Source organism: Pyrus communis, chromosome 2 (assembly GCF_041283825.1).
Source record: "Pyrus communis isolate YQ-2024b chromosome 2, ASM4128382v1, whole genome shotgun sequence".
Taxonomy (NCBI): domain Eukaryota; kingdom Viridiplantae; phylum Streptophyta; class Magnoliopsida; order Rosales; family Rosaceae; genus Pyrus; species Pyrus communis.
The window spans coordinates 19,159,937-19,187,094 of NC_142566.1; the positions used below are offsets into that span (position 1 = coordinate 19,159,937).

Here is a 27,158-nt window from a genome sequence, read left to right on the forward strand (position 1 = left end):
TAGACAATGTTTTTGATATAAATTTTGATCAATTCACTAACAGAATTGACTCTTCGCATAGACGCTCTATTATTGCCTCCTATTCTTGAGGGGGTGATCAAGGTTGGGTGGCGATGCCCGCAAAAAATAAAGAATTGTTCACTCTTTTGGGGGCCTTTCGTACTCAAGGGAGAATTATTGAGCACACTAAAATCTAATGGATGAGTTCAATCTTCATGAAAAGCCGGGTTTAAAATGATCAATTGGTTTTTATTTATGACGTTTATTTGTGATTCAATAATTGGTTTTGATTCTGATCACTTCAACAATTGATTTTGATGATTTTAGTCAATTGCCTTATTATAAAATTGACGTTTGATTGTCTTAACTTTGAAATAAATAAAAAGTGGAGTACTGCAGGGACTTGAATGAGTTACTTGATGCGTAGGAAAGAGAAGTTCCTATTTGTACATAGGAAGAGGACCTTCCTCTGAGCCATTTCATATCATTTAGGCCTCTTATCCCCTTCATGTTCACCAAGTAAACCTTGCATTGCATTTCTGCTAGGGCATTTTTTGTCTCCGTCGATCGCAGAAATGCAATGCAAGGTATTTGCAAGAGGCCTTCAAGGCTCCTGTTGTTATTCAACTCACAGATGATCAGAAATTTATTGCTTGTGGTTTTGACATGACTAGAACCTTCATCCTAGCTAATAAGAGAGAGAAATGTGTATGCTTAAGTTCAGGCATTCTACTGCACTTTAGAATAACGTACGAAAAGAAAGACGAACCAAGGACAAGGGGGAAACGTAAAGAAACTAACCAATATCGCTTGTGTGCTGTAAACTTCTGTTTAGCCACTTCACTCTGAAGCTGAGCTACAAGACCGAAAATTCTAAAAGATAGTAAAAGCACAGATGTGACCAAAACATGGATCATATTGCGAATGCTACAACAAAATCCAGCTGATTACGATCGAACCAATCACGATTCTTTTTCAACTTGAGTATCACACAGCATATGGTAGCAGGCCAATCTGTATCCTTAAGGAAAAATCAGAGACTTATTAAACTTCTTGCTTCTACTCGTGGTTCATGCCAATGCGGGAAAGCCATAAACCTGTGCTTCGGTGATTAAACTCCTGCAGATTCTGGGTTCTCCAACATTGTTGCAACTATCTTACATATAGGCATGGTTTCGTTCTTACTTAGAAGCTTCATGGAAGGATGAACCTTGACATCAGGAATAAACACCCTATCTCCTATATCTAGATTGCTGACATCCACCTCAATCTTAGTAGGAATGTTCTCAGCTGGGCCGAGGTACCTTAGACTTGTTCTAATTTTGTTCAGGTGGCCACCTGTGTTGGCACGAAGATGTGGTAATCAGTGCACATTTGCATGCCATCATACTTAAACCAAAACAAATCAGTCTTTAAAGAACGCACAAAACCATGTCAAATAGGGGCTCCAATAACGCCAAGCTTTTAAACATTTTACACGCATGGTTATAGATATCAGAATGTGAGCAGCCAACCCGATACCCATTGGAAATGAGTGGAGCGGCCCAAGATCATTTAAACTATCACGCGCAGGAAAAACTCTTAACAATAAACATCCTTATAATCTGAACAACAACAACAACATAAGCAGCTGCAATTTTGTTTTCAATACGCAACCGCTATAGATGCACAAAGGATGATAGAAGAGCCCTTAAATCAAGCAATGTATCACATCGATGACCAAGTTTTCTACCTGTTCCTAAACAATCCAACTTCAATGTTACGGTTATGGGATCAAATACGCAACTTGTGTTTACCAATGATATGAAACAAACCAAACAATGTGCAACCAAAGAAAATTAAAATACCTTTTTTGAGACCAGGACAAACATCTTCACCCTTGAAAACAACAGGGACATCAACTTTCAGCTCGGAGCCCTCATCCGCCCAAACAAACACCAAATTCAGAATCTTCCCACTCTCCTGGTCCCTGTGAATCTACACAATCAAACACCCCAAAATTCAAATCACTCATAAATTTTCAATATATATTATAAATGGACGAAGAAAATGAGAAATTGCCTTGATGGGTATGACATTTCTGGATTCGAGCAAATCCGACGACCCGGACCCCGCTCGGATCTGGAGGGGGAACCGAGTGGAGCAGAAAAATGGGAATTCTACCGACTTGAGAATGGCCTGAATCTGCTTCCTCTCGGTGGTCAGCAACTGCTTCCTGGCGACCGGTCGAGCGGCGGCACTGCTAGGGTTCAGCTGCTGGGAGAACACGACGGCTGGGATTCGACCTTGAGCTCTGTCTTTGACGGAGACTCTGTTGCCAGTGACCTCCCGAGGGATGGCTTGGATCGTGTGGTAGAGAGCCGCGAATGATGAGAATGGAGGTTGCGGTCCGAAGCTAGAATTTTGCAGAACCGCGCGGAAGTTGCCGCCGGCTGTGCGCCACCGATTGGCCATTTTTGCTTTGGGGTGGGGCGGGGGCAGGGGAGTGTTGGTCTCTGCGCAGAGGGTTTTGGGGTTTAAGGGTCTGGGCCTTTGGGTAGAGATGACCTTTGCCTTATCAGAGTGGTGGGCTCGTTGAATAATGGACTTATTGGGTCTCCAAATTTGGGGGATGTGGGCGCTAATTACCGTCTCTTAAATAGAGGATGAGAAGGTTTTTTGTCTGATTATCACATTATTACGCGATGTTGTCAATTTACGTGTATACGAGACTAAGATTTGTACTTTCACAAATAGATAAGGCTCGTTATATTAACCATAGCTCACATAAATTGCCAACCACAACCTCTTCTTAAATATTGTTTCCTTAACAATACCCTTACCATCTTCTCCCCCAAGTCGCTACTATGAGAGGACTCGAATTTGAGATCTCTTCATACCCTTATGATACAGTGGGGATAAGTGCTACAAGGAAAGGGGATATGAAAACTTGCAAATTCACTAAATGAATTGAGGGAAAAAAAACCGATAATTATAAAGTACACAACAATATTTAAAATACATTGCTAAATTTAACAGTTGAACGTTAATTTTAAGAATGCAAACAAAATTTGACAAGTGAATATGAACTAATAGAAAGGTGTACACCATACATTGATGTACAATAAATAAAAATTTGGCATTAGGTTTGTGAATGGTGGCATAAGAATATTTTACACACACACATATATATCTGGTCATTTGTTTTCATATGCTGAAGTAAAAATTGATTGGCATTCCATTGTCAAATCCATGCACGTGATAAACCTCTCACCCTTCGGCTCTGGGCCACCGTCCCAAAGGCCACAGCCACAATAAAGTCAACAGCAGGAAGGGTGCAACAAGAGAGAGAGAGAGAGAGAAGAAGAAGCAATCAAATTGTAAATTGTGTAAAATTTTCGAAGAGCGTGAGACAAATTGGTTGATCCGGATTCAGGGGCTGGTCTGCCATTCCCACAAACTCACCCTCTCCTACTATTCTATACAATTCAGGTGTGCGCGTGTCAACTTAACAATTACACAAAATATGTTCATCGTCAGATAATATTTTTTTTGTTTAACGATTGGTTGTCATGCGTAAATTTTTCCCTACACAACAATATATTATTAGATTACGATGCTAAGTAACGGTGGATTCCATTTAAGTTGCTCTTGTGAACTTGTGTGTGTGTATATTATATATGTGTAGTACTTGACATATTAACTATTTAAACCAAATTTTATAAATCATATACCGTAACGTTGATGATTGAATTATTATTAAAATATTAATTCAGATGATTATATATAGACATATCATCCACAAGTAGGTACCTTTTTATCTTTTTTATTTTTGGAATTTTGTATTTCCAGACGTACGTACCTTTTTCTCTTTTCATTTTTGGAATTTTCTTGTGTTTTCAAATCATGTTAGGTCAAGTCAAATTTTCGTATTCCACATTACAAATCAGGGCATGGGACCAACAAAAAGTTTTTTGAGGTGATGATATATGCTTTTAGCCGCATTCAATGATTAATAGATTTTTTTTTTTTTTAACAAATAATATGATGATTACACTAAATTATTAAAATTGCATAAAAAATAGAATTTAAACTTGGACGCAAAGTGGAAAACACAAAGCTCTAATCAAATTTCAGTGAGATTCCTTTGTTTCTCGTAGATTATTTTGCTAGGAACCATCTTCAAAGTATAAATACGACTGAGATGATTACGTGTTTTTATTTTAACGATAAATGTCAAAGAAAATTATCAAGTATGGATGTTTTTTTTAATGTTAAAAGAAAACTGTAAAGAACTCCAAAAAATTAAAAAATAAAAAAAATAAAAAAAAGTTTTGAGGTTCTTATATCTTCTGACTTTCTAATTGTAAAGATTATCATAGAAAAAACGTAAAGCCACATCAGAAGGTAAATTACGAACCCAATTATAAAATAAAACTTAGGATAACCTAAATTAGCTAACCGATTGCATCCTCATTTAGAAAAATGACCAGTAGAGAGTTTATATAACTTTAGGATATTGAAGATATGGCATCATTTTCATCTAGATGTGTTGATGTGATAACACAATAGTTAAACCATGTTTACAATTGCTTGTGCAACTTAATACCATTAAAAAGAACAATTAATGTTAATCTTTATTTTATGTGACCGTACATGTGAAAACAATGGCAACGAGGATTGGTTTAGTTGGTAAGGGCATATTAATTTGTGGTTAACCTCCAATCCAAATTCAATCCCCGCTGCTAGCAGTTTTCATTGATTCGCGATCTGTAAATTCATATTGGTAACAGTTGGCAATTATATGCCACGTGTAAGTCTTTCCGCTTGAAGTTGTATGTGTGCCCTGACGTTGGAGGTAAGAGTAGCCAATTTCCTCCAAAACATTTTGGCAAACAAACATGTGAAAACAATGGCTACTACATACATGAAAGGGAACATGTATAATAGTTGCGGAAGCACTTCCCTTAGCTTTATACTTCTAGTCAAAAAGGTACTTCTTAAACAAGGCCGGATATAAGACGTGTTCAAGTAAAAAGAGATTTACAGGTCCTCATCGACGTCATCGCTCGTTTTTATAATTTCCTCGTGCTCTAATTCTCCTTTTGTCAAAAAAATAAAACAAACATTGATTGGGAGAAAAATAAATTTTGGATCCGCAGATGATGTCATGCACCGATCATCACTACCAACGAAGCGTACACACCACAAATCAGAAAAATACTAGGGTAATGTTTACACCAAGCTTTATTTAATCTATAAGTAAATTAATATTTATGCTTTCATGCCACACGAAAAGGATTTGAACGAATTAAAAAATAATTTGATTTGTTGTTTTAGAAAATTGAAAAGATAAAAAGAGTAAGAAGTAAAATACAAAAATAGAGAGAAGATCCGATTAGATATTTTTATTTTATTTTTAAAAAATTATCGTTTATTTTATGAAGTGGGATAATATTGACAGAGAGAGGTCGGATAAGGGTTTGTGAGCAAGCAATTGCTCAAGACGCAATTATGACAAAAAAAAACAACTTATATGATATAAATACACGAAAGTTCACGGTTAATAAAACAAAAGCAATTTTAAATTAAATTTATATATATTTTTTATTTTATTGGCACGGGAAAGTAATAAAATAATGTACTCGTGCTGTGTAAATTTATCCCACACTTATGAGGCGGTCCCCAGTCTTTCAGGCTTCAGAGTTACGTACGTGCTGGTGGCACCACCACCACTCTCCTCTTCTTCCCTCCCTCCCTTTTGTCTCACTCTTGGTGGCCCCCACTCATAAATCTTCTCCACCACCTCAGCATTTGAGGCCACATTTGCTTAACTTCAGACACAAACACTTGGTGAACTTGTTGTCGTCAGTCAAACCATGTTGTCCATATGTCAACAGATATCGACATATGTTGAAGCAATCCAATGAGTGATATCGGGAGAATTTGTTGAGTGTTGCCGACGCAACTTGTCGAGACTAGTATGCATTACATTAGACACTTGGTAGGCATAAAAGAGACTCGTACGAAACATTCAGAGAGTCATCGAAAGACCTTCACATGTATATATTTCCTAAGCTCTGGATGATCCTAAGACAACCTTGAATCTGAGATCATCTTAATCCCATTGTACATTCCCCCATGTTTGGTATATATCACCAACTAGCCTTTGGCAAGTGTTTTTGTCACATGATCTTATCAGAAAATAAGATAGAGGCAAATGAACAAAATTGCTAATTAGACACCCGTGAAGTTCGGTTAGTCTATTGCAAATTTTTTTACAGCATATGGTAATTTACAAAGGTGGTGTTGTGATGTAAGCATACAAAAACTGCTTGATGATGCGAACAGTTTAGAAACGTCCCTAGTCATTTAGAGTGTCTTTCCTGATCAATGAGGATTTATTGTTGCTTGTCTTTTCATTTTCTTGAAACAAGTCCTTATAATATGTTCACTTGCTTTGTAATGGATAGTTTTGAATCAATACAAATTCTGAAACGAGAGTTTCTCTCACAACTACTGGAATTCCAGAGTTCTTTCAAAGGAGACCGTTCGTGATCCCTTGTCTTATAACTTCCGCTATGTTAGCTACCATCAAAGCCCCGTTTTCCTATTTGATGGCTAAAGACGAAGCAAGAACCAATCCTAATATCACAAGTTTCGCAGATGTGAGTCGAGAGCTTGTGGCTATGGAAGTTTCATCAATCATACAATGCAAAATTCTCATGCTGAAATTAGAGAGATGATTGCAGGCTTGGCAGTAGGCGGTGCTCAACGTGTTGTTCGTGCTCGCAAACTAGTTGCAGCACACAAGCAAGTAAGAGTTTTCCCTAATGGTAATTCAGATTCTGAAGATGACGTTATCCCTACCATCCCTGAAAGCCCACGAGAAGAAACCAAAACAAAATTGAAATTTCCACTTTCAATGGAAATTTATCGATTGAAGAGTTCTTAGATTGGCTTGCGGAGTGTGAGAAGTTCTTCGAATATGCAGAGATGGCTGAAGTGAGACAAGTTAAAGTTGTGGCATACCTTTTCTTACAACAAATGAGTATTTGCTTAAGAAAACCAAGGTCCGATTGGGATGAGTTAGGTAAATGTAGATTAATGTTAACATTTGGTCCCTTCATAATAAATTTATTACAAAGTGATCCTCTTCTTTGTCCCTCGGTAAATGGAGATTGTATATGCTATTCACAAACTTTTTTTTATTTTTCACTATTTGTCTATTTATCTTTTTTGATACATTCGATACAACGGTTCAAAATTAAAAAATAATGTTTAAAAGATAAAAATAAATGTGTAAATAGCAAAACTTAGAAGGTTTTATATACTTTCAAATTGGTACATGACAATTCACCACCAACTTACAAACAGCTACTTCAGAAAGTACACGTGGCGCCATGTTTTGACTCAAATAAGGACATCAGGTGACACCGTGATAGTACTGGGGTTGGTCACATGCTGACTCGTATGGACTCGCAAACACTCGAAGTTTTCTTAACTCCTAATAGCCTCGAAATACAAAAACATAATTACTACTAATTTAATTAATTAAAACAATTAATTGACCGGGTAGAGCAGTCAAGGGGAACGACGTGATTAGCCGGGGGCGGTGACAGTCCCTGACGGCTGAGGACGGAACCACCCATCAGTCCTTCGGGGGAAGCTTAAGGTTTGGTCACGTCGAAATGAATGAAAAAGGCCATCAAAACGACTGTGCATTGCGCCTCACTCTGACCGTACGGAGGAGGACTGATGGCTGACCGGCAATAGCAGGTCATCCCCTTCCATCCCACCCATTTGTCTCTCTCGAAACTCGTGCGCGCTGCTGACGCATGGAAAGGAAGGGGTATTAATGGGCGAATCGATAAACGATGTGCTGGGGGAGTGTGGGTTTACCATTTCGCCCTCGGTGTTCAGCTGAGAGAGACAACTGTCAATTTACGAAGTTGTTGCAGCAGGAAAGTAATTTCGTTCCGATTCTTTTTTATTAATTCATTAAATTTGAAGATTCAGACCATTAAAATTTGATTCAACAATTATAAAAAATAAAAAAAAAACTTACTTTAAAACTTATAATAATTTTAATAATTTGATTAAATTTCAATAGTTCGAATCTTAAAACTTAATAAATTAGAATGAAGGAATCAGAAAATGATCATTTTCGTTGCAGCAGGGTGTGGAGTAAGAGTGGAGGCAGAGAAGAGTGGTAATTTGGTAAATTACCTTGGCTATGGTTAAGGCACATGGTATCCGGACGTGCTGGTGCTGTAAAATGGATAACTATGCTCCGAACGCAATTCAACCAAAAAAAAAGCTTCAAACGCGAGCAAGCTCTGGTGTGTAATTACTTATATGCCCATTGGCATTTATTTTCAAAATTTTAAGCTTGTGACCCATTAATGTACAACTAATGCAGTCCGAATATGATATGTAATATGTAAAATAAATATTTAGTTATTGGTCCCTCCACATGAGCGCGAATAGAGTTTTCACCATACTATTGTAAATGAACTGAGTTAAACGATATAGATCAGTTTGGTGGATTGAATGAGATTGAGTTGTATCTCACTTTATTATGGATTCATAACTCATTATGTACAGTCTTACTCCTATCCATCCCATATTTTGATACAACAAATAAAAAATTGAACTCAAGTCCATTAATTGGTCACAACCTATCACAACCCGCAAACCAAACATACTCTACAAGTCTAATTAAACTTGCCTTCACTATTCTTTTAGGAAACATAATATAATTGACAAAGAAAACAAAATGAAATCAAGTGATATTTCCCTTCAAAAAGAAAACAAGTGATATTGTCCAAGAAAACAAAAAACCTAAGATGATCGTGATGGATGTGGGTATTTGAAATTCAAAGTTTGCATACCTTATCCAGCTATTTTCCTAATTTAAACCATTAATTTTCTTAATTCCAAAAGAAGAAAAACCAAACTAATTTACTAATTAATTGTAATTATAGGTTGCAAGTTAGTTTAGCAACCAGTCTGTGCAATTATTCATTTGGGCTTAGTCAACATGGTAATTATTCAAGACTTTTTAGAAGGAATGATTATAAAATTTTGTTTTGTCATTTATGGATTTAAGAGTAGATTACTTTCCAATAATAAGAACTAATCAATTTTTTCTTCTACAAGAGAAATTTTAATCAAACTTTAAGTTACGTGTGCGTGCGTGTGAAAACGAGGCAATTTGAAATTGCGTACACAATGAAAACACACTACTTTAGTCAAATAATTACGGCACAAACAGGATTGTAAAATTTGAAATAAACAGTAAAAAAAAAAAAAAAAACTCTACTTTAATTAACTGAGGTATATCCCAGCGAGTGAACTATCTTTTTCTATTTTTATGGTAGAAAATAATGACAAAAAGAGAGGGAGGGGTATTCAGGTAATTAGAAGGCATGCATTGAAAACCAAGGCAAGCAAAGCGTCCAAACAGGGGTAGTATCGACAATCGACGCAGACAGTACAGGGACAAAGAGGAAACTCAGGGGAGGCACTTAATGGTCGCTCAGAATGACATGTCCTTCATTATAAACGTCAGTAATGGTATATCACATAAAAAACCAAAAAAAATCCAAACCCAATCCAACGGTCCCCGCACCTCCCTCCTCACATCAACGGCCACAACCACATAACGCATATAAAAAAATATTTGACGTCGACGCCGTGGTAACTGGTAACCCTTCTCTCTCTCCTCCCTCTCTCTCCCTCTCTCTCTCTCTCTCTCCTCTCATCATTTTTTTTATTTTATATAGTTTTAATTTTTCATTCTTTCCTCATATCTTCGAAATAATAAAATTTGTGTTTTCCATTCTCTCTGCTGCTTCTGTTTGGGATCCTGCGAAGATCGGATCGAGCGCTCTCTCTCGCTCTCACAGGTCTCTTTCTTCTTCTTCTTCTTCTTCCAACCTTCCGCTCTCCATTTTTCTATCGACGAAACGGCGTCGCTTTTCCTGATGTCAGTGTTTGTTTCTGGTTTTTTGTCGTACCGCAGGTGTTTGATGGACTTTGACGGCTTGGGGGGAGAGGGAGGGCAGAGCCGTCGACTGTGATCGGAGCAATCTCTGCTGATTAGGTTAAAAATCGAAGGTAAAAGATAAAGGTTAGATTCGTGGATTTTGAGTTTTTTGTCGTCGTTTTTTCCGATTCGGTTTTTGCAGATTGGTTGTCGTTTACGCGGATCTGAGTTTTTCTTGCATTTTCTTGGCCATGGAATCTAGAGAGAGAGATGAAGAGAGAGAGTGTGCGTGTGTCAGGCATAAACGCAAACACTTAACAAACAAATACTCAGTGGAGTATTTTCTCAGAGAGAGAAGGCTTCTTCTCGACGACGCCGTTTGGCTGTTTTCCTTTACATTTCTGGTAAAATTGACAGCGAATTAGCTCTCGTTTCATTGTTTTCCGTTCCACTGTCGCTCTCTCTCCCTCCCCTTTTTTCTCACTCTCTCTCTGAGTGCAGTGTGTAAAGGAAGCCATTGTTGTTGAAGCTTTTTTCTTTGACAGTATCTGCAATTTTTGCACTTTCGACACTCGATGATCATCTGATTCTCGAAAACGATTCGTTTCGGTTTTGTTTTCTTCTTCCGAAAAAATAAAAGGAAAAATAATTTCTTAACAATATTATGGCTTTGCTTTGGTTAGAAGAAACTGTTCGATTATATGGTATCATGTCGGGTTTCCAAATTCTGTGAAGCTTCCATGAAAAATCCCCTTTTCATTTCCCTCTCTGATTTTCTCACATTTCGATGCTTATTTTAGAGAAGATGAATCTCTCTCTCCTCCCTCTCCCTCTCTCTAAAGTTTTTGTCCTTGGTGCAAAGTCCATTTGTCTTCCCTTTGTTGTGTCAAATTATCAAATATTGACTTGTGGGATGGATTTGTAATAATTTAATCGTTTTGGGTTTCTGGGTTTTTTTTTCGTTGCAGTTTGGTTAAATTTGGTTAAAATAATGTCGTCGTCCTCAATGTCGTCGTCTTCAAACTCTCCGTGCGCAGCGTGCAAATTTCTACGGCGGAAGTGCACGCCGGAGTGCGTCTTCGCGCCTTACTTCCCACCTGACAACCCCCAAAGGTTTGCCAACGTCCACAAGGTCTTCGGCGCCAGCAATGTCGCCAAGATCCTCAACGAGCTCAGCGCTTCTCAGCGCGATGACGCTGTCAACTCCCTGGCCTACGAGGCGGAGGCCCGCCTCCGGGACCCTGTCTATGGCTGCGTCGGACTCATCTCCCTCCTCCAGCAGCAGCTGAAGCAAGTCCAGGCGGACCTTTTCAATGCCAAAAAGGAGCTCGCAACTTACATAGGCCCACAAGCTATGCTCTCCATTCTCCAGCCGCCGACTTACATGGCTCAGCAGCTCCAACGAAACTCTTCTTCCTCGGCCGGTCCGCCGTACAGCATGTCTCCGATGATGGGCATTCCGACTGCGGCTGCTTCCGGTCAGCTGATGGTTCGAGATCCCCAGCAGCAGCAACAGCATCAACAGATTTTCGAGGCGCAGCAGTTGGCGGCGGCCGTGGCGGCGAGGGAGCAGCAGGAGATGTTCAGGAGTTTTGATCAGAGTAAACAGGCAATGCAGCAGCAGGCGCAGGACCATTTGAGCGGGTTCAGTCAGATGGCGGGAGCGGTGGGCAACGCTGTTTTGCCGTCTTTGGCTCTTGGGTTTGATAGCGGTCCGTACCACCAGATTCAGCCGCAGCACCCTCACCATAATCACCGCCACCAGCTGCAGCTTCAGGCTCAGCTGTTGCTCCAAACCCAACAGCCGCAAGGGCACCATCAGGCTCAGCAATCCCAGCAACCCCAGCTGCAGGCAAAACCCGTTCCGGGCGAGGAAGGTGGTGGTAGGAGTGTGGGTCCCTCTTGTTGATGGGTTTTTCCTCAGCTCTTCCCTGCCTTCCCCTCTTTTTCATTCAACTAATTTTCATTCTAGGTATGCATGTCCTCCTTCCTTTGTTTGTTCTTTTTGTTTTTTTGAAATGAAAATCCGTACATTTCATATTCATTAATTCTTGCTCTAATTGTTTGTTGGTTTATGGTCTTGCACATGAAGATGTCACGGTATCTCACATTAACGTCGCACTACTTTATGTGAAAAAAAAATTTAGAAATATAACAATGCGTGATTGATTTAAAATATCATCATATTGACATATAATAGGGTAGGTAAGTATCCTTCATGAGGTTTTGTTGGGGTTTTGTACTTAGGCATTTATTATCTTGCATGTGATGATTTTTTGAGTCAATAATACATTGTTACGTGAATATTTTAAACAAACATCATTTTTTAATTTCCCTTGTTTAAAACACCGCCACTTTAGCATTTCCCCGAGTATAGATAGGTTTCCTTCCTTGTACATTAGGTTTTGGCAATGTATGAGTGTTATGATGGGGTTTAACTTTTATACTGTGTGATTGGTTTAAAAAAGCGCCTCAGATGAGTTTCCTTTTCCTTGGAGACATTAGGGTTTTGCATTTATGAATGTTGTGATGGTTTTGGTTTGTGTGGACATAGGGTTAGGGTTTGTATTTTCACGGAAAGGGCAACATTGTGGAAAGGAAAAATTACTCTTTATTGCAAAGAGAGATAGTAGAATCAGAGAAAGGGTTTTGGTTAGGTTTGAGGGAATTATTGTCTTTTCACAGCCAGGGATGTCTCTCTCTTGATAATCATCAATAACATCTGAGATTTCACTTTCCCCACCTTTCGTGACATCCCTTTCCTTCCTCATGAATCAATATATATATATATATATATTTTTTTTTTTTTTTTGTTGGGGTAATATTTTATGTCAGAAAAAAAAATAATATATATATATATATATATATATATATATATATATAGTGGCAGTTGATGGCGATGCTTGTTTGGGCTAATCTGGTGCACGCATTGATTGCATGGTGTTGTTTTGATGGTCCAAAATCTGAAAGAGAAATTGAAAACAAATTTAAACATGTATGTATGTATCTGTGCCTTCTTCTTCTGCGTCGTCGTTTGACTCTTTAGAAAACTGACTGACTGGTTTTTTCAAGGCATTTTTCGCTGACAGACTCAGCACTATTTACGATCTTCACTATCTGCTTCGATTGTTCTTCCCTCTTTATCGAATATGACAAAAAATGCCCCTTTCCCTCTCCCCCTCCCCCCCCCCTCTCTCTCTATTACTCTCTCTCAAAAATGATATGTGACGTAGAATTCATGCTCGTTTTTTCATGAAAAGAGTGCGTGCTTGTATGGCTTTTAAGGTGATATCCTAATTTATATTTTGCTTCTTGTTGTTTTCATGCAGTTCATATCGTCTGCATACAACTGGAGATCTAGAGAGAGAGAGAGAGAGAGAGATATCATTTTTTGAGTTTTGAGTTTTGAGTTTTGAGGAAGGAGAGAGACTACTTTTCATTGCAGAGTAGAGACATTTCGAAAAGTAGTAGGGATCTGCAGTGATATGTTGGGGAGTACAGTTTTTATCCTTTTAATTAGTAGTGATCGAGGACAATACTCATCCCCTTTCTTTTTTCTTTTCAAACATGTAAATTTGAACCCCTGGAATTATCTATTGCCCTTTTCTCGTTTCTCGTTTCTCGCTGTTAAGTTCATATTTAATTTTACTGTAAGCGGTGGACCCTCTTGGAGGTTAGGGCATTTACCTCCAACCCATTGCAAGGTTCAAAACGCTTTTCCTTCTATTAGCTATTAGCATAGATTAGTGCAGAATATTAAAAAAAATATTTAACTTTCATTGTTATCATTACAGTAGTAGTCAGTGGTAGATGTACTGAAATGCCTTTGTGAACAACTAAATTTGTTTTGCCTATTTCTATTAAAAACCTTAAGAGTCTGGGACTCCCAATGTTCCGAATTCGGGATCCGTCACTGCTAATACATATTAGTAGTACCATTATATTAATATTATTTTAACTCTTACATATTGATAGTGATTTATATTATTTTAAAATAATTACCATATATTTTGTTATTATTATTTTTTTTTTTGTCAAACGGTAGATTTTGTTATATTTAGATGTTATATTAGTCACTGATGAGGTTTGAACTCATACTGACATGCAAGGACTCAACACATTACCATCTCTATTATGAATTTGATGAGTGTCATTGTTATTAATTTTTGTGTGTGAACTTCCCACTTAATATTGTTTCAGCCTTGGAAAACTGATAATTGTGTTGAACTAGTGGTCAAAATATTATAGCATGGATTTGGTTTGTGTTGCATAATTAAATGTGCATTGTGGACATGTGGGTTTCACGTTACATGCCTCTTTTTTTTTTTGGGTATTTGAATCCAACTTAATTATCTCCAACTAGTCAAATTAGATCTTCCTTTATTATTATTATTTTTTTTTAAGAGAGAAGTTCCTTTATTATCAGAACGAATTAACATATATTTTATAGTGACTTTACACTCACACTATTCATTTTAAATTTAAATAAGAATTTTTTAATGAAATAAGAAAATTATTATTAATAGTCATTTTGCACTCAACCTTTCCTTTGTTTTGAGATATATATATATATATAGCCGCTTTTTGCACTCTTAAAATGTCAACAGCACTCTTTGAATTTAAAACTAAACAAAGAGAGAAAGGCAAAATGAGAATTTTAAAGTGCTTATAATAATTAGTGTTACTTGCAAGTCTTGTTTTTAAGCAAATAATCTTCATTGCTCTTTTTTTTTTAAACTTGTGCACACACGTGTCTTGGTGGTTGTTTGAACTTTGAAGTAACTAATTGAAAGACTGATTAAATGATTTCTCTCTCCAAGAAAGAAAAGGAAGAAATTCTAGTAGGATTCTCTCAAACGTGAGACTCTTCATGATTTTTTATCACTTCAAGTAAATTACCAATAAACTGTGAAATAGCAATGCGAGGTAGCAAATAGTACGTGAAAAGGTTCATAGAGAACTGTGAGATAGCAATGCGAGGTATCAAATAGTACGTGAAAAGGTTCATAGAGAACTGTGAGATAGCAATGCGAGGTATCAAATAGTACGTGAAAAGGTTCATAGAGAGTTGTTTTAGCATTCTGAAGAAAAGTTGAGGTCAACCAAAGAGATGTATGATATGGGGATTAGGGCTAGCTTTATAGGAATTAACACGTCCATCACAACTTTTCCATAAATAATGTAATGTGTGTTCAGACGGTACAGACGTGAAGATATGGAAAAGGAAGAAGAAAAACTGTGCGGTGGGTCCACTTTGATCACGGCCTCAACTTTGAAGCCAGCAGTTGGTGATCGACCACAATGCTTTCACCGCTTTATATTTGACTTGCTAAAACCAGATTAAAAGTAGGTGAAAAGTCTTTTGACGACCTTTCAAACAATAAAATAAATATTATTGGGTGCATGAAAGTGCATGCCATTGCCATGCATTTTGGACAAGACAGGCAAACAGAAACAGCTGCCCCTGTAAAACTGTAAAGCTCACTCTGGTAGCTGTGACAGTTTAATTACCTTCGTTTTAAACAAAGACGTTCAACTTGCACAGGTGCCAATTTCATATTAGTTTAAGAGGAAATTGTAATAATAGTTTCTTAATTTTAATTAAATTGAAATAATAGTCTTTCAATTAAAAAGTTATTATTATTGGTTCCTCAACTTATCAAAATATGTAACTATAGTCATTTTGATCAACTTTGTTAGAATTTTGCTAACGGTGAATTTGAATCACATTTTATTGCTAGCCCATTATGAGGTTAAGCCAACCCCCTCCTCTTAGTGTAGATAATATTTTTTGTTAAAAAAATAAAAAAAAATCACTTGAGGTTGCACGCACTAACTAATGATTAGACAGAACATAACAAGTGACCAGATGAAATTTCTTTTCTAATTCCCTTGTTTTTAATTTTGTATACAAACTATAGTTGCTTAAATGAAATTTCTTTTCTCATTTCCTAAAAGAAATTTGGATAATGATTTCTACACTTGGAGTTTAGCATTTTTTTTCACTTCCATTCATGGGCGAAGTCATGTAAGGACCAAAATGGTATCAAATCTATCTGTGACAGTCCGTTCCGAATTTTTCGTACCATAGGGGTGAAATGATGGTTTTGCCCCTAGTATGGTTGTTTCGTTGTGTGGTCGTTTTTGGGTTTTGATTGGTTGATGTTGGACCACACACATACCCTGCTCATTTCTCTCTCTCTACCCTGTTCCGAGACTCTCTCTCTCCCTTTCCTATCCTTTTCTTACGGACAACACCACAAACCCTTGAAATCGTCATGGATCGAGGAAACAAACTACATATTTGTGCTCATGAGGTCCTTAGGAGTTCAACCATACCCATTTCAGGTAAGGATACCTTCGTTTTCACGTCGAACTCGAGATCCCCGATTTTGGTCACTGTTCATGCACACGTTAATTCTTGTGTTTTTTGGAATTTCAAGCTTGTAGGAAGCTTGGTGAGGTCCTTAGGAGGCTCGAGGTGGTTCGTTTGAAGGTTTTGGACGTTGGGATCGTGAGTTGCAGGTTTGGCCAGAGTTGGTGGTGTTTTCCCGACGAGTTTCTGTGGGTTTTAGTGCTTGAAAGTGGTATGGATTTGTTCCTCTTGTTGTAAGCTTCATTTTGGTACCAATTTTGTGAAATTTGGTTGAAAAACGAGTGAGATATCAAGTTTAGAAAATTTCCCGGTTTTCCAGCGCCGGCGATGGCGCCAGAGTTTGGCCGGAGAAGATAACGGAATATTCCGTCAGTTTGGACGGAATATTCCTAACGGCATTAACGACATTAGTTAGATTTAACGGAATATTCTTGACGGTGTTAACTGACGCCGTCAGTGTGCCAGGCACGTGCCTGCGCGTGCGGCGTCGAAAAATTATTTTAAAAATATAGGGATGTTCATAAGGTTGAGTAGATCACGTTGGTGTATTCATACACCCCATTTGAGCATTGTATGAGAAATTATTTCGTAATGTTGGTTATGTGCTTTAAAATTAACGTATTTATAGTTGTTTTGCATATAGGTGAGACCTATCCAGAGGACGAGCGCGGTCACTTGAGGCAAGGGGGTTACGACCCTTTTGGTTTTCCGTATATACCTATATACTTATGTTTTTCCTAGAAAGTGAATGAAATGTTTATACGTTTATATGCCATGCATTATGTTTGCCCATTTAATTATGCATTATTAGTTGCATGTATATATGTGTGTTGGTGTTGCAGACGCACAGATAAGTACCAGGTAAGTTATGGTTTATGTTTATGTTCAGTAATGATTTGAGATGCATAAAGAGCTCATAACCTGCACCCCCGGTGTTAGTGCTCCCGCCCAGAGTTGGGCACAGTCCTTCACGTGATGTTCACCTCCCGCACCACACGCTCATCTTGGATCCAAGTTAGGTGCGCAGTCCTGTCGTACAGACCACTTTAGGTGGTTCCGACTCGTAGGTGACCCGCGATTATTCACCCAGTCTTCACGTGATCGTAGCACTTGAGCGTACTTATTATACACCCAGTCCTGTCGTACAGACCACTTTAGGTGGTTCCGACTCGTGTGCAGGTAGAGTTAGTGAGTTAGAGATTTGAGCTCTATATTCAGCCGTACAAGTCACATTAAGTGACTCCGGCTGACAGATTACATGGCATTGTTTGGCATTACCTGAGTACTTGCATTTTATTTCGAGGCATTTGGCATGGCATATTTCCGAGCATGATTTATATATATGTATATATTCTATTTTTCTGGGAAGTATACAGGTTTTACGGCGAGGGGTTAGAACTTTGTTTATGAAATGATTTTTGAAAAGCTTTGTTTTTGCCCACTCACGCTTTCTGTTTTGCGCCCCTCTAGGTTCTAGTTTGGCTAGCACTTTTGGTGGCTCCCCAGAGGAATTTCCCGGCCTATTTGACGGATTATCACCAGTGTAGGACCGCCTTTGGGTGTGTTTATTTAGTGTTGTTTCTCCCGGACTGCACTAGGTCTTTTGTGCTCTGAACTTTGTTTTTCACACTTGCGCTTGCACATGTATGTTATTTACTTTGTGTATAGGTAGGTTTGTTTTTATTCGTATTTTTATTTTTATTTATTAGCTTCCGCACTGTGCACATGGTTACGTCACTTCCACGTGACGGCCAGCATGCCCTGATCTCGGTCGGGATGTGTCATATCTTACCACTGTTTTCACACATAAAAAATTAGAGTTATTCTTCTGATTTCTTAAGATTTTTCATGGCATTAGTGTCCAGCCAAAATATTTTCTTTTCTTTTTCCTTCACAAGTTTGATTTAACGTTGGTGGCTATTATGTAGTTAACATGTGTCACTGAGTGTTTTGAGAGTGCTGGTTTTTTATTTTAATTTTGCTTTATCCTTTTATTTTATTCCTTGAAGTATTTTAATGCTATTACTTATGCTTTCTCTTTTTTTCTTATTTTTTTTATTCCCATCCTCCTTCCTTTCTTTTCCGCTGAAAAGGAATTTTGTTTTGAATCTGAGTCATAATACTAGACATGGGGTTTAGTTGAGGAAGAGGATGACAAGCCTAACCCAAATGATGGTGGTCGGCAGCTTAGGAAACGAAAAATCCTTATTTTTCATTGATCAGGAGAGCAATTTAGGGTGAGACTTTTGTGACCTTCCTGAGCTAAAATTCTAATTCCGCCACTGCTTCTATTATATTAACTTATTAATATTATAGATTTTTATTTATTTATTTTTTGTTTAACAAAGGCGTTTCGAACAAAAAAAGGGAACGATATAAAAAAATAAAAAAATAAAAAAAAACTACGTCAAAACAGCTCAGAGGCATAGGAGCCCCAACAATAACATAGAAAATAAGTTTTCCACACGAGGAAGGATTGACCAATACTATATCCAAGGAAAAATTATATATTGAATGATAGAATACTGTCTCAAGAAAAATTGGTTTCACACAAAATTATCTCAAATATTTGAATTTAAACCCAACGATCACACGAAAATCACGATGATAACCAATTTTGATAATTTACTTAGATTGTGTGTGTTCGTGAATCTTTATCGTTCATGAGAAACCAGTTTTTCTTCTTATAAAAAGGACAATGATATAACACCAAACTTATAGGGAGTTGTGCTACTTTTCATATTACCAATTTATCTTATAGTGAATCTCAACTTTTTTTCATGGTATCATAGTAGTTTGGCATACGTGTGAAATTCAAGGATCACACATGCTCCACGTCACCCATTAAGAAACACTTTGTGTGTACTTATAAGAAGTTGAACTATTCTCCATATTATCAATTGAGTTTATGGTGAAATTTCAATTTCCTTTATCGCTTTAGTCGGCTAACTGTTTAAAAGTAATTGGAAGAATGAGTTTATTGTTCCTCGATCGATTCATTTGTGTTTTTATTTGACAAGGATAGGATTATATTAAGAATCAAGTTGACTGATTAAAACGTTAGATGGCGTGATGATGTGATCTCGTTTCACATGAATGAATTTTATCTTTATTAAATTAAAAATTTATAAATAGGAATTTAAGAAATATGGAGTATCGACTCTTTACTTCAACCTTATGAGATTTTCCGTCAAAATTAAGTATGTGTAAACGCATTTGAAGCACGTGAAAAATAACCAAAAGATTTTTAAAATTGGTGGCGGCAATTGCGTCGCGGACGCTTAGTTTCATGGAGCAGCAGCCGGAGGCATATTTTATGAACCGTAGAGCCCAAGAAACCTCTACAAGCAATATTTCTGCCATAACTCTAGCAGTAGCAGAGATTTGTATGTGTAAATTAAAATTTTGATGTTCATCATAATTGAACTGAAATTTTGGTGTAGATGTCCATCAGTTCGAAACCAGTTAATTCTGAAGAAAAAAAGACCCGATTTGATTCATTTCATAAGAAAAATCTCATTGGGATTTGATTCATTGGTTCTACACAACCAAAACAATCTAGGAAAGTTGGTTCAAATGATTAGAAATCAGGGGGGTGTATTCAATTGGGATTTTGACGGATTTTAATTCTTTTAATTCCCTAAAATTCAATGTGTATTCAATCAGGATTTTAAAAAATAATTATTTTAGCAATTGGGATATTGAAATCTCAATAGTGATTCTCTCAAATTCTCAATCGATGAATTGCTCAACGATATACTTAAAAACTGATCATTTAGCAATTGGGATTTTGAAAAATAATTATTTTGATTAATTTCTCAAAAAATATTTCCAAGGTCCTCAACTGAGTTAAAGTAGTACTAACAAATATTTACAATTAAGATAAACAAATTAATTACCATAAACAGTTTTTTATCCGCAAATTTCATTTCTAGCTACAAACCAGTTGGATTTCCTCTGTACAATCAATTGGCTTCATTTCAAAGCATTGAAAGCTAAAATAGTTTTTTTATTTCTATTCTAAACTACTACACGTAGAGAGATTCAACTCGAGTGCAAGGAGATGTACACACTGCTTTGCCTTGAATTGATAAGAAATAAAAAAGAGTAACCACTTTTTTCAAATTTCTAGATTTATTTTGTATACGTTTAATTTGCAGTATTGTTCTTGGGATTTGCTCTTCTGTCTATTTTGTCATTTCTCAGAAAATGGCAGACTTTTGCAAAACCAGAAGAAATGGTGCTGCATATCTTGTCATGGCTTCCTCCGAAATCTCTATTGCCATTCAGATGCGCTCGTAAAATCGTGGCGACAACCCTAGCTTTGTGGATGTACACCTCTCCGAATCCAGAGACAACAGATTTTCATCCACCTACAACAATTTACATCGTTTCCAAGTGTTGCATCCTCAATGAAACCAACGATGACTCGAACAAAGTTTAATTGTCGCTTGTAGATCTTTGCAATGACAACGATAGTGATGTCTATTACCTTCAAGATCTCGACCTCAATGTTCCATTGTCTTGAGGGCTAAGGCATGAGTATTTGGACTTTGCAGGCCATTGTCAGGGAATTATATGCCTAAAGGGTTACTCCGAAAAAAGGTTTTTCTATGCAATGCGGCGCTAAAGGAATCCAAGCTTCTTCCCAAGTCGTGCCTTCATCTCCCTCCCCCGAAAGAAATGAACATATTGCAGTCCACAGGAGTAGCTGTGGGATTTGGCTACGATCGAAAAGCTAGAGACTACAAAGTTGTTAGAATCGTAATGCATTTCGAGGGGTTTTTGGATTTTGTTTCACCTTCGCACGGCAGATGTGTATAATATGAGTTCAAACAAACCGTAGATGAACACAAGAAAATCATCCCTTCGTTCAACATCGATGACGAATCATTTTCCGACGTATCCGTGCCGGATAGTTTACAAGGTACAAACGAATGTTATGTGAGCCAGACAGTGTGGAATGAATCCGTCGCTCTTTTTTCCTTTTCACATAGAAAGTGGGATTTGTAAATCCATTGGTATGCGGAAAATGGATTTCAACTTTGGGGGCGTTAAGGGTTCTTGGACAAAACATTTGACCATCATACCAATTGCCGGATTTGGAATGCCATTCACATTTTGGAATACCGACGAGCTTCTTATGGTTGCCACAATTTCGACGAGCTTCTAGCAAATAACAAAGTAATTACTTCTCCCATACCGTCTAGTAGCTATATCAATTCTCATGTAGTAAACGAAACCACTTAATATCGACAAACAAATCGACTGTTAACATGTTTATAGATACTATTGAACTTCAACTACGTAACTGGTGGCATTGTGTCCAAATACTTGTCCATGAAAATGAAAAGCGATACAAGAACAACAACAAAGCATTTTCCCACTAAGTGGGGTCGGCTATATGAATCCTAGAACGCCATTGCATTCAGTTTTGTGTCATGTCCTCCGTTAAATCCAAGTACTCTTAAGTCTTTTCTAAGAGTTGCGACATGAAACGTCTTAGTATTATATCCACATAATTTTAGAACCGAACGTAAAAACTACAAAGATTTTACATAGGCACACAGATCTTCCCATATATATTGGAGCAGAAAACAAGACAATGTGAATGATTAACTCAAAATATTCAGCAGTATAGAAATTCATTGCTCGTTGGTCTCTCATCCTTTACCGGTTTGCCCTGTATTCCGAGTTTCGAACATACATCTTTGACTTTCACCACAAATTGACAGCTTGTACAGCTCTTTCTCTCTCTGTTTCCAGATCCAGCCATGTCAAACCCATTCTTTCCGCACTTCCACATATCTCCACCTGCGTAAAATTGCGCGTTAGTAGTTGCTTTCCCCCAGGCAAAGAAAGCTTCACATTCAACTCCCCTAAAATGTTGAATCATGTCTGCACATGCATCATTATCATTATAACTTGGTCAAATTCATATAGATATGGTTGGTCGACTTTTTTATTTCGATTATAGAAACTAAACAAATATTAGCAAATACCAGGGCGGCCCGAAGAATTGAGTGAGCAAAACTAAGAGGTAAAGGAAATCCAATTAAGTAAAGGTGAAGGACTCAAGAGGTGCTATGATTGACCAACGACTGTCACTTGTATAATATACAAAGAATAAATGGAAAGGAGAGAGGCATAGGGACACTAACCGGAAAATTAATCTGAATCAGATGACAGTTGAGAATGTGGATCCAGTGTCGCAATCATTTTAAACAGCATCTCACCCATGTCTTCTAATTCATCCTTTGCAAAGCCCCAACTTCTAACTAACTCCGCCCCAGGTGCTCCTCTGGGAATCCCACAGCTATGAAGGCCACCCAATCTATTCTCCAAAAATGGCAAGATGGCACTGCTAGACCGTAGTCTAGCTGCCATAGGGATGGAATGAACATCAATTGATCCCCTTGATGGGGAACCAACAATTGGCGTGCTCAAAAGTTCACCATGTTGGCCAACAAGGTTGCCAAAGATTGAAGGAAAAGGCAAAGGTATTGGAAGAGGACATTGAGCCACTGACAGATGGCAGAACATCGGCCTTGTTATTGCATGCTCATAGGCAGCATGAACTGTATCCGTAACTTCAGAAATTGATGCCCGATGACCTCCTGTTGAACACAAACAATGAGTTAAAATATAATAAGCATCCAGTCCACACCAGTCCAATGGTACATTTCATACCCTTTTTCCCCCTCCCAAACTCACACCATCAGTTGTCAAACTAATTTGTTCGGGTACCATATCAAAAGAGTGGAAATTTAAGTTTCAACAATGAGAGGCTTTGCAATTCCACAAGCACTAAACTCATATTTCCTCTGAAATAACAAGTTACGTATACATTATACTGCAATGAAATGCACAAATGATTCATAATGTAATCAAAATGACAGTGAACTAATGACAAGAATAAGATGGAAAAGGACTACAGTTATCACCAGAGTGGACATTTTTAGGGATGGTTTTTCCAGGGAATACATATTCAGGAACTAAAACAGTTCTTTGTAATGTACCATACAGGGCACACATATCTTGTAACCTATGATAGATGGTTTTAAGCCCCTCCCGAGTTCCAGTTAACAGATACCACCAGATTTGATTACTAGTGAATAAAATGTCGCCCAAACAAAAAAAGCATATAGCCTTAAGATTTTAGCTCTATTTAATGCCAACACCCAAAGTTACACTGCTCTAGTCACTAAGGCAACTAGAGCGTTCACTAAATTTCATATTCAGAAAATATGATCATTGAACGATAAGCCAGAAGCGCAAAATATGAACTATCCTTAATGTTCTCTAGGAAACTAAAGAAGACATAATAAGGAAAAACTGATGCTTTACTGGTCTAAAATGTACCTGATCCTAGGGCCCCATGGACTGTCATGGATTCTACTAACTGTAAGTCCTCGACATCTTCTGCTGTCTCTGGTGTCAATGGCTGCAAATTCCTTAATAAAGTCTCACCAAGCGAATTCTCTGTTTAAAATGCCAAATAATTAACCAAAATCACTGCTGTTAATTGAGGGACCGATACGAAAATCAATTAAAATAAATACCAGCTAAAGAAGGGGATGGCATTGCAGCATCCAGAATGGCAACCATATTTTGCCTAGCTTGCCCTGATAAGATTTGCACAACCTCACTAACAGTCGCAGCACCAGAAGCATAAGATGAGTCTCCAGTGGGCCCAAGTGGTTCCATTCGAAAAGGGAGACTAACAGAATGTAGGGTGGCAGCGTAAGCTGCACTGCAGTGATAAGGCTTTTCATCATTGATGCTGAGAAAGTTTGAAGCTTTGCCTTTGAAATCAAGTGAAAAGATGATTAGTCCACAAGAAAACTTATCCGGAACAGAGAAAGTAAGGGAGCATCTACACTGACCATAGAAACCAAATAGCAAACCATTGGTTCAAAATAAAGCTTTTAAACCTAGCTTCCATATCAGTTATGCCAATACTCTTTTGAGGGGCTATTTAACCACCTAAGAAGAATATTAATGATTTCATCATGATAAATAGGATGACACTGGGCATCCGAGGGGAAAAAAGGCCCTCCAATCACAATGTTGGAGCAACATGTAAAATGAATCTGAAGAGTCTTGAAAATCAATTGTATGAATAATACATTCGACAAGTGGAAAATTTCTTACTTGTACTCAATGAGGGTAGCCCGACTGGAACAATCAGTTTGCATAAGGATGACAGCATTGAAAACGAAACTGCATCGTGAAGCTTCCTACTGACTCTCTGCTTCTGGCTTCTGGGGTCCATGGAAGAACCTGAACCACGCACAGCATAAAGCATCACTGGAGCATTTGTGTATTCATCTGCAATACTCTCCAGAATATCCACAGCTAGAGGAGAGAAACCTCCTGAGTCATCAACGATGAATTGAAAACCCTGTCAAAATACAAAGACTCAAGGTTATACATTAAATCAATATTCATGTTGAACCCCAACATTGAGAGGCTTATACCAAAAAGGAGCACTAGAAGCTCATTTGAAACTGAAAATACGGATATTACTTCTACTCTTGATGTTTAAAAGGCTAAGAAAGATTTATTCAAAGTCAATATTAGCCAGTGCAGCAATCAATCTCAAAAACAAAAACAAAAACAGGCAATTGTCCATGTAAACATAGCTCATGTAGTTTGGACAATGAACAGGTCATTGTCATGGATGATGTTTCAATCAAATTAACATTTGTCCATATAACTAGAAAGACATTACTAATACACCATATTGGACAGTCTTGGCTTTCTCAAGGCTAAAATAAAGTACATGATTAATAGAAAATAGTACTTCTAAAGTATATTTCACAACAAAAATTGGATGTATTGCAGATGAATACTTAATGAAGACCAATAAAACAAAAGGAAAGTAATATCAGAAATATGTGATGATCTATAATACCATAAGTTGAATAAAAATTTCAGAAGCACAACAAATTCACTGTTGAACACTGCCAGCCCTTCCGACTTAAGCATCTACATAAATGAAATAGACATGCATAACAGAAAACAGGGTTGGGGTAGTAGCTAATATACCAAAGTAGGCATCTCATGCGCCTTACCTAAGAAAACAAAACTCACTCGACTAGCACTAACCGACAGCTTTAGATCGAAACTCATCCCCTCCCCAAAACAAACTAAGCCAAGAAAAAAATTGTAAATGGATCAAAGTATAGGAGAATGGTTTGTACAACAAAAATATACCTGAATATGGTCGCACTCTTCTACAAAAAAGCGAAGCCTCTCACTAACTTCTTCTCCCTGTAAACCCGCAGATAAGGATTCTCTTCCAATCCCGTAATTGTCAAATTTCTGAGGATCCACCCACAAACCACTCAATTCATATAAACTTTGGGGATGATAGTGAACTTTTGAAAAATCAGTCCAGTACTGGACCCCATTTTCTAAACTCTCCACTATTTCGCTGTCATGAATTTCGCTTCGAGAACTCTCCTCCCCACCATTGACACCATTTTGAAGAGTCAAAAAATCCCCCTGCTCTTCCTCGTATAAACTTTGTAAGAACAAATTCTTCTTATGAGGCTCAGCGGCTTGAGTAGAAACATTACCACCCCTGCACATTGGTCCAGGGGATATCTAAATTCATCTATGCACAAGTTTTTAAAAACCAAATCCAAAAGGGTCTAACCATGTGAAAATATTTGATGATGCAGATGAACCCTCATTATACAACGTGCCGCGTGAACTCAAAGACCCGAGGGACCCTGCAACAGGCAAAAAGAATGAAAATTTACACTTGCATACATTCTAGGCCAACAAATACACAAACCCAACTGAAATTTTTGACGTACCTTGAAGATCAACCGAAACGAGGCGGGGTGTGTAAGTCACAGTGCCCTGTTCATGTCAAAATTCACGAGTCTCTTAAGTAAGAAGGTGAACCAGAAGCAAAACAATTGAAAAAGTAAAATATCTGCAAACCTGGTGCGTCTGACCAGAGCGGTAGAGCACGTCCATGTTCAAAGACTGATTCTTGAACACCGGGTCGGCGTAAGCGTCCTCCGCCAACCCGAGTAGTTCATCCTTCAAACATATAAATATGTTAGAAATTTGCAGAAAGAAACAGTTAATGGGTTTTTGGGCAAAGCTGTAGAAGTACCTGGAAGTTCCAGAAATGGGAGCCCACATAGTTTGCAAAGCTTCCAACTTGAAGAGTGACGAGTTCTCTCATGGTTTTGGAACCAAAGCTGCGAGGGGATCGGAGGGAGGGAGGGAGGGAGGAAGGGAATGAATTTGGAGGCAACCCTCTTTTTGTAGTAGGCTGACTTGGACTATTTAAGTACTGAATTAACTGGACTTAATCCCTGTATGTTAAGAATAACGAGTAAAAAAGCCCCAAAGACATTTCCCTTTTTTCATTTAGGCATTTCAACAAACATTTTGTGGGCATAGTAAACAACTCTTTTCGTAGCAATAGGCGAAAAGGTTTTTAATTGTACCGGTACAAATTAATACAGGAGATGTCCATGGAAGAAAGAAGAAAACAAATCAAGTAAAAAGGTGAAATTTAGAAAAAGAAAGATGAAAAAATAACAGATACCCACCAACAAAGTAGGAAAATAAACAGTGGAATTGGAACGTTGTTACCATTGCAATTCTGGCTACTAATACAAGACCATTTGGTGAGTCTTACAAATGCTATTGTATTAGTAATTCGAGACACTATAACGACGGTAAATCTGTTTTATAAAAAAAATTTCTCAAACAAGCAAATAAGAAATCCTTACTAAGGAGGTGGTCGTCTCTAATTGTCTCCGGTCATGGGCAGACTCATTT

At 37.7% G+C, this 27,158-nt stretch overlaps 3 protein-coding genes and 1 pseudogene across 6 annotated transcripts; 2 read left to right on the forward strand and 2 right to left on the reverse strand.

Annotated features, from left to right (window-relative positions):
• Positions 1-788: 788 nt before the first annotated feature.
• Positions 789-2,603, reverse strand: LOC137748638 (uncharacterized). Its single transcript, XM_068488803.2, has 3 exons — positions 2,062-2,603; positions 1,848-1,977; positions 789-1,338 (listed from the first exon to the last, which is right to left on the reverse strand). The coding sequence occupies exons 1-3, from the start codon at positions 2,452-2,454 to the stop codon at positions 1,112-1,114; spliced, it is 750 nt and encodes a 249-aa protein (XP_068344904.2). The 5' UTR covers positions 2,455-2,603; the 3' UTR covers positions 789-1,111.
• Positions 2,604-9,759: 7,156 nt separating this feature from the next.
• LOC137748844 (uncharacterized) lies at positions 9,760-13,582 on the forward strand. Of its 3 annotated transcripts, none has more exons than XM_068489034.2 (4): positions 9,760-9,890; positions 10,007-10,114; positions 10,939-11,942; positions 13,300-13,582. In XM_068489034.2, exon 3 carries the CDS (start codon positions 10,962-10,964, stop codon positions 11,877-11,879), a length of 918 nt encoding a protein of 305 aa, XP_068345135.2. In that variant the 5' UTR covers positions 9,760-9,890; positions 10,007-10,114; positions 10,939-10,961; the 3' UTR covers positions 11,880-11,942; positions 13,300-13,582. The 3 variants fall into 3 exon arrangements, with proteins under 3 accessions (XP_068345135.2, XP_068345134.2, XP_088541688.1); XM_068489033.2 differs by having other exon boundaries at positions 10,007-10,101; XM_088685562.1 differs by lacking the exons at positions 9,760-9,890; positions 10,007-10,114 and adding an exon at positions 10,249-10,374.
• A 6,973-nt stretch (positions 13,583-20,555) lies between these two features.
• Positions 20,556-21,519, forward strand: LOC137747840 (F-box/kelch-repeat protein At3g06240-like; annotated as a pseudogene).
• Positions 21,520-21,820: 301 nt separating this feature from the next.
• LOC137748511 (uncharacterized) lies at positions 21,821-27,128 on the reverse strand. Of its 2 annotated transcripts, none has more exons than XM_068488671.2 (10): positions 26,482-27,128; positions 26,304-26,405; positions 26,174-26,219; positions 26,011-26,086; positions 25,566-25,935; positions 24,501-24,750; positions 23,909-24,151; positions 23,709-23,828; positions 22,508-22,963; positions 21,821-22,160 (listed from the first exon to the last, which is right to left on the reverse strand). In XM_068488671.2, the coding sequence occupies exons 1-9, from the start codon at positions 26,551-26,553 to the stop codon at positions 22,515-22,517; spliced, it is 1,728 nt and encodes a 575-aa protein (XP_068344772.2). In that variant the 5' UTR covers positions 26,554-27,128; the 3' UTR covers positions 21,821-22,160; positions 22,508-22,514. The 2 variants fall into 2 exon arrangements, with proteins under 2 accessions (XP_068344772.2, XP_068344773.2); XM_068488672.2 differs by having other exon boundaries at positions 21,821-22,244.
• Between the last annotated feature and the right edge of the window lie 30 nt (positions 27,129-27,158).

What these genes read in the sequence shown, in the direction of transcription:
- LOC137748638 (XM_068488803.2), bottom strand. Translation starts at nt 2,454, where the DNA reads ATGGCCAATCGGTGGCGCACAGCCGGCGGCAACTTCCGCGCGGTTCTG. An exon ending in GAAATGTCATACCCATCAAG is followed by an intron (nt 1,978 to 2,061) that starts GCAATTTCTCAT and finishes TTGATTGTGTAG; the next exon opens with ATTCACAGGGACCAGGAGAG. An exon ending in TTGTCCTGGTCTCAAAAAAG is followed by an intron (nt 1,339 to 1,847) that starts GTATTTTAATTT and finishes GTGCCAACACAG; the next exon opens with GTGGCCACCTGAACAAAATT.
- LOC137748844 (XM_068489034.2), top strand. Translation starts at nt 10,962, where the DNA reads ATGTCGTCGTCCTCAATGTCGTCGTCTTCAAACTCTCCGTGCGCAGCG.
- LOC137748511 (XM_068488671.2), bottom strand. Translation starts at nt 26,553, where the DNA reads ATGAGAGAACTCGTCACTCTTCAAGTTGGAAGCTTTGCAAACTATGTG. An exon ending in CGTTTCGGTTGATCTTCAAG is followed by an intron (nt 26,087 to 26,173) that starts GTACGTCAAAAA and finishes TGCCTGTTGCAG; the next exon opens with GGTCCCTCGGGTCTTTGAGT. An exon ending in AAGAGTGCGACCATATTCAG is followed by an intron (nt 24,751 to 25,565) that starts GTATATTTTTGT and finishes GTATTTTGACAG; the next exon opens with GGTTTTCAATTCATCGTTGA.